This window comes from Gavialis gangeticus, unplaced genomic scaffold (genome assembly GCF_001723915.1).
Source record: "Gavialis gangeticus isolate Ggan-Ray unplaced genomic scaffold, GavGan_comp1, whole genome shotgun sequence".
Lineage (NCBI taxonomy): Eukaryota > Metazoa > Chordata > Crocodylia > Gavialidae > Gavialis > Gavialis gangeticus.
In genome coordinates this window covers 212,281,236-212,288,110 of record NW_017729032.1, presented here as the reverse complement: position 1 = coordinate 212,288,110, position 6,875 = coordinate 212,281,236, and the positions used below count along the sequence as shown (strand labels likewise).

Genomic DNA, 6,875 nt, shown 5'->3' with positions numbered 1-6,875 from the left:
TGTGTGTGTGTGTGTGTGTGTGTGTGTGTGTGTGTGTGTGTGTGTGTGTGTGTGTAGGCTGCCAAGAAGCCTATCGTCAATGGTTCTGTGTTTATTCTATAGCCTTCATTTTTTTGTACAGAGTGTTCTGTACACCCTGCACACAACTTTAGGATACAATTTATGTCAGAACAAGATGTTGCTTCCTTGCATTTGATGTGCTTATTGTTAAGATACCTTCCACTGCTTGGAAGAGCAGTTTGCCCTCAGAATACTAAAAACATTTAAACATGAATAATGAGAGCATCCAGTTACATCAGATGGATAAGATCAATAAATTAGAATTAAATTGGTGTAAACAAACTGCTGAATTATGAAGTTTAGAAAGAAAATTTTCCTATGGTCAGATTATTCCATAATGTTCCATTGTGGGATTTTCTTCATCGTGCTCTAAAACAGCTGCTACTGGCCACTATTGTGGACTATAGAGGGACTGCGGGCCTGAGCCAATTTAGTTTTCTTAGAGTGTATATATGGAGAAAGGTCACTAAATTATCCAGAAGTCTGGGGAAAAGACACAGTTGTCTTTTCCAATCTTTGGAGTAGCCATTCACCATAGATACCAACTCTAGCTAGCAAGCTGTTCGAGACTTTCTTGCAAACGCTTTTGAATCTCCTGAGCTTTACCTATCAGTCTTTGGGTGAACCATCAAACACTCCACTTTCTACATCATCATGGGGAAAGTTATTATGAGGTAATCTAAAGTTAGAATACACAAGGGCAGCCACATAGCTGTGACTTACAAAAATGATAGTGATACCATATTTGTAACACTGGTCCTGATCCCACAAATTCTTACATTTATAAGTCAAATGTTTATCTATAAATATACCAATTAGTCCTGATAGTGAGACTACTTCTGTGTTTAAAAATAAGCATGAAAGTGTAGAAGTGATTGCAGGTTTGGCATGCTAAAAAATGATCAGTCAGTTATACTGAAAGTGTACCAACATGTGCATATATATCAGTAGCAATTTGTACCCTGTTAAAAATCAAAACTCAGTATTCCAGGGCAGATTCTCACTGCTGCTGAATATGCAAGGCTCCTGTGGAGAAGAATGGCCATCTCATACACAGATCCAATTTGGATTCTTAACAAGGCTTTTAAGGTTTGGCGCAGGGCTTTAGCTGGTGTAGCCACTAAGTGAACAATGCTGCTTTCCACCAGCTGAGGATCTGGCCCATCATTTTGAAATGGCCCCAAAGTGAGAAATTATATTATACCATTGCTTAAGAAAAACGCAGACTCATTTTAAGCAAGCAAACAGGAAATTTAGTTGCTGATCTCTCTTTCAATCAAATGACTGCTCTGTTTATCTAGAACAGGACTTGAATCTCTTGGGACTGAAAATCATCTTCATGTTAGATACTTCCTGAGTCTTGAGAACAAAAGTTATAATTTCTCCCCAGCTAATTTACATTTTGCACTTGCATAAATTAAATTCTGGTTTCAGAACTAAGGCCTCTCCAGTTGACTAAATCTAAAATCCTTAGGCCTTAATTACACAAAACTTGCACCACAGCGATTGACCCAAAATAAGGAGACAAAAATCCACAAACTATTGCACCCTTGAGACCTTGCTATCTCTGTTGAAACTTGCATTAAGGAAATGTGGTGTAACACAAAGCTAATTGTTCTTTTTCTTAAGGCTGAAGGCAGTAAGAAATATATAACAGTATTATATTAGCTGTTAAGGATTTACCATACTACACCTATAAAAATATAGAACTATAAATCATACCAAATGAGAAAACCTTTACTGCATCTAGAAATATTGGACCATCAGTTTTTAAGCAGAATTTCCCACTAACATCAGTAGCATGTTCTGCTTAAGAGTTTCAGTTAGTCTATGAGGTCTAAATCTACCCTGCCTTCTGCCTGACTTCAGCCTAACAGGCAAAGTACATCTCTCTGATTAAAAGAACCACACACTATTGCTTATTTAATACACAGCATTTTCTCTTAGTCTCGCTGAGCCTTACTCTAGGAACCTCAACATTTTCATCTCAGGCCAGATCCTGCAAAGTGCTGAGTGTTTCCTGACAGATGCTTGGGTACTCTTAAATTGCCAGTGAAGTCAATGGGAATTCAGCTGTTACAGGAGGTATTCAGCACATGACAGGCACTGGCCAAGTAGAGTTAGATTTTGATCTCTATCAAGATATGCTTGTAAACTCTGAGATTACAAGACAATAAGGATTTTAAAAATATATATACCCCTCAATTGTCTTCTATCAAGATTTTCATATTATAAAAAGAACACCAAATGACTTTTAAAAACTAAGCAGCTAAGCAGAATTTTCCAGGAATCAAACTTTAATTAAATTATTTAAGAGTTCATCATTGCTGCTGTTCTATATCATCCAGAAAAATCTCTGACCTAATTGGAAAAGTATTAAAAAAACATAATATCATAAAGCAATTAAATATCTGGATTCAGTATCTGCAAAAAACACAATGATGTAGAGTTCTTATTGTATATGTACTATTGCACTGTTCATAAAAATGATTTCATTGTCACCAAGCATTTAGCTACAGTTAGTTTTCTTTTGCAATTAATCGCAGCTATTGCTATATCTATAACTGATGTCTACTGCAACTTATTCAGAAGCAAAAACTAAATAGATAGATAGATAGATAGATAGATAGATAGATAGATAGATAGAGCTATCTGAGCAATGAAACTGCCAAAACCCAGAAAAGCAGTCTTTTAAACAACTTTTAAAAATAACACTTACTCATAAAGATTAATTATGTACCAATGACAGGTTTTTATTGTCCAAAAAATAGAAAGAACACATCAATCAGATTGCCGCTACCACTAAAATAACGTTTGAGAAAAATCCTGAAATATCAGTACAGAATTTCCAGAAAAAAACAAAGTGGTAACAGCTGCATGATGCAAAAAAATTAAAAAACCAATCAACCAAACAACAGCAACAAAAAGAAAAACCCAGAAAAATAAAAGCCGGTATCTCTTCATTCCCTTTTGCAAATATTTGTGTCCCTGTATCCAAAAGGTTAGCAATCGGAGGAAACTATTTTCCTTTCAGTGAACACCCTATCCCCTTAATGCAGTCCATGTACACATCCATAAATGATACCTACAAGACATTTCAGAAGCTCTCATAAAAGGGTTTTGCATATGCAATCCACAGCACTGAACAGTGAATTTAAAAAACCCAATTTTTTTCCGAGTTTGAAGTTTTTAAGCCTTGCGGATGGTTGGAGTAGGAAAAAGGAAATTTACTAGGCAGTACAGAGGAAATCTTGTTGTCCTCTATTGTGGCAGTGGGGGTGTTGCCCAATTCTAACTTATCTATGTTGATAAAGGAAACCAAAGAACATGTTATTAAAAAAAAAGGTTTAATAGAAATGTACCCCTTTCTTACCTTAATAGTGCTTGCCATAATGCGATCAAGATTATTGATCGTTAATAATTGTTAATAAAAATTATTGCTTCGCTCTGACCAGAAAGAAGTTTTGATGAGGTTGTTTAGAGCGGATGAGATTGTGCTAACTCTGGGAAATGAAGTCAGCCAATGGCAGGAAGAGGTTTCTATTGGTCCTGGCTACTGCAACTAGAAGAAACAGGATATTTGGGAGCAAAGAGATAAGAGGTCCTAAAAACAAAGTTGTTTTTCTTGATGATATGCAACTACAAGATTTTTTTAACAAAAAAGTCAATTGCCTATGACAGCTTAGGCAGGTGTGATCTGATGTGCACTAAGTATAACATGCCACACTGAAGCAGGATACAGATGTCAGATGAAACGAGCCAAATTCAAGAAGGTTTCACATAGGCTATCCCTTGGGGACTTACCAATTTAGGGCCAAAGTCAGATTTGGTGCAACTGCATTTAATTCCACTAACTTCACTTACATGTAACCTGCTGATGCCGTCTTTGAATTTGTCTACTAACTTCATGGACATTTGAGCTATTGACAGCTTTTAGCTGACCTGACCTACTATATTATTATTAACTAAGACACAGATGAATTGGAATTCGTGATTTATTTTTGCTACCTCTTCCTCAGTGAGGAAAAGAGACTATGAAATAATTTAAGCTTTCAAAAGAGACCCCCATGTCCATAATAAATGTTAATATTTCCATCCTATTTCTCTCTTTTGCTACCTTGTGTTTCTTTCTTTATCAGTCTCTGAAACTGAAGTCAATTTCCCTGGCAATTTCCTCTCTTAACTGAATGCAAAAGATGTTGCTTTGTTATTATTATTACTACGACTTATTAATACCCTTGTATTAGTATTGCTGTACCAACATCATCAACTGGGATAGCACAGTGCAAACTGCTACACAGAAACTGAAAAAGAAAGGTGGTTCTCCCCCTTAGTGTTCATCACAAGCATTGTGTTGCTGGCAATTTTTGACAGGTTGGGAAGGGTTAAGATTGAATACACCACTGGTGAGTTTAAAAAAAGAACCTTTTGTTATAGGAGAAGCCTGACAGTAGTGTGATCACAGTAACCTACTGTTCATTATACCTATGTGGAAAAGGAGAAAAAAAGCAATAGAAACTACTGTAACCTCCCAGCCCCTTCATTGCTTGGCACATGATTTCTGCTCTTCTGCTAACTAAACTGTGAAGTGGGAACAGGATTTGCCCACTAAAGCATACTTGAAAATTATTAAATAGGTTTAGGAGTGATCTAGGTCAGGCAGAAAACATAAAGCAAGCTTTTGGGGAGAATGGTGATGTGTTGCCAAGCTGTACCTCTGCCCCAATTAATCCCTAACCAGTGGTTAGAGTCGATTAAGCCTCTGGCACATTCAAAGTTAGGTAGTGGTTACTGAAACCCTAATTGCCCTGCCCTGCCTCCCTGACTTGTCCTTTGCATTGACACAGGGATGAAGTCAGCTGACAGTTTTAGTTTTGCTTTTGTTATTCAGTCTAAGAAATTCATACAGAGACCCATTTTCCTTCCAGTATTTCTCAGCTGCCTTTTATTACTTATTTGCAGACTCGGCTTCTGATAAATGATATATTTTGCTTCAAAACTACTTGTAAGAAAGCTGTAACAGTAAAAAGGTGAAGCCAATAGGATGGTGGATGTGGCAAAAAGAATACACAAGGGTTAAGTGTAATACCCACGCAGTGATAACTGCTGGTCACTTTAGAATAGTTCAGATTTAGCTCTGTGATGGGATGATATACTATTTCAATGAGTTAATTTATATTTGTAATCCAATGTAATTGTACTGTTGGATATCTTTGTAATTTGTATCAGTTTCATTACTGTGCCTGTTTGGAGTAGGAAAATTATGGTAACTTTCCTATTTTCATTATGAATAATACAAAAAGGGAGTGATTTACAGTACGTGCATTTCACAGGGATGTTGATTTCTTGCCATTTCATTTCCAAACAATGTCCAAGACAACCAGAATATTGGGACTTCTATTTCTAGAAATTTTCAAAGCATTATATAATGTGTCTAAAGAGGTTTCCTCATACAATCATTTAACAACATGCATTAATAGCCATCTCACTCTAGCTCATTTTGCATCTCCTCAGATCTCTTGAATTCTGCATTCTTTTTGGATGTACAAGAGAGGTGACATAGCTCTATTCTTTTACTATATATATTTGCAGACCTGGACACAGGCATGGGTGAACTGGGGGGCCACCCAGGGCCCGGACAGAAAGGGGGCCCAAAAATAGTAATTTTTTTCTGTTCTCCGATTATTATTATCATTATCTCTGGCAAAGGAGAGCCCAATCTAAAAGTTCACCTGGGGCTACCAGGAGTCTAGGTACATCACTGTTGCAGTCTTAAATTGACAAAGCCCTTCAACAAGGACTTTACAAAGGACTAGATATAGATTGGTCCTTTAAATCCTTAAATGGGACTTGGGCAGAGCTTAGCCAGCTATGTCCAAACAGTAATTCTAATTGGCCCTACGAGCATGAATAGCGTGTACCCCCAGCGGCTAGGGGGGCATGGCTGTGGTGTCAGTGGCAGGGGCACAGCAGTAGGAGCTTGGTGGCAGTAAGCGTGGAGCTCCCGCAAATGCCGCCAGCATCGTTGGTGTGGAGCAAGGGGGTGATGAGTGCTGACCAGGGGTAGGCGACCAACCACAGCGGTGATCATGGACTGGCGGCAGGGTGGCGAGCAGTGAGTGCCTGCAGGCACCGCCGGCAGTGTCGGTGGCGCCTTTTTGCAGGGGGTGCACTGCCACACTCAGGGGGGTGCACGTGCACCTGCACGCATCCCCTACGTATCATCCCTGCCTACAACGGAGCCACAAACCTCATTTAGACACCTGAATTCACCAGACATTTCGAAGTTAAACTGACAAAATTCTATGGAAGTTTTCATTTACATTCAAACTGAAACTATAACCCTCAGAGTAGCAAAACACTTAAGCATGTATTTAACATTTCATGTTTAGGGGTAACCAACACAAGTTCATCAGTGGCAGGTCCTGTCAGACCAACCTGGTGGCCTTCTATGATCAGATTACCAAATCATTAGATGCAGGTGTCGCAGTGGACATAGTCTTCCTGGACTTTCGGAAGGCCTTCAACACTGTCTCTCACCCTGTTCTCATTAAGAAACTGGGAGACTGTGGTGTCGACACCCACACAGTCAATTGGGTCACCAACTGGGTGGAGGGCTGCACCCAGAGAGTGGTGGTGGATGGGTCATTTTCAACCTGGAGGGATGTGGGCAGTGGGGTCCCCCAGGGCTCGGTCCTCAGGCCCGCACTGTTCAACATCTTCATCAGTGACTTGGACGAGGGGGTAAAAAGCACCCTGTTCAAATTTGCTGATGACACTAAGATGTGGGGGGATGTGGGCACGCTAGAAGGGAG

The 6,875-nt window shown here is 39.1% G+C and overlaps 1 protein-coding gene across 4 annotated transcripts in view; it reads right to left on the bottom strand.

Annotated features, from left to right (window-relative positions):
- ERG (ERG, ETS transcription factor) overlaps positions 1–6,875 on the bottom strand; it is a 326,982-nt gene that overhangs the window by 122,953 nt on the left and 197,154 nt on the right. Inside the window, exon 1 of one of the 4 annotated variants that reach the window (XM_019525076.1) lies at positions 3,434–3,580. The exons of the other annotated variants lie outside the window; for them this stretch is intronic. Within the exon in view, the coding sequence (XP_019380621.1) occupies positions 3,434–3,451 (18 nt within the window). The 5' untranslated portion in view covers positions 3,452–3,580. Of the gene's footprint in view, positions 1–3,433; positions 3,581–6,875 lie in introns of those variants that run through there. 4 annotated transcript variants of the gene reach the window in all.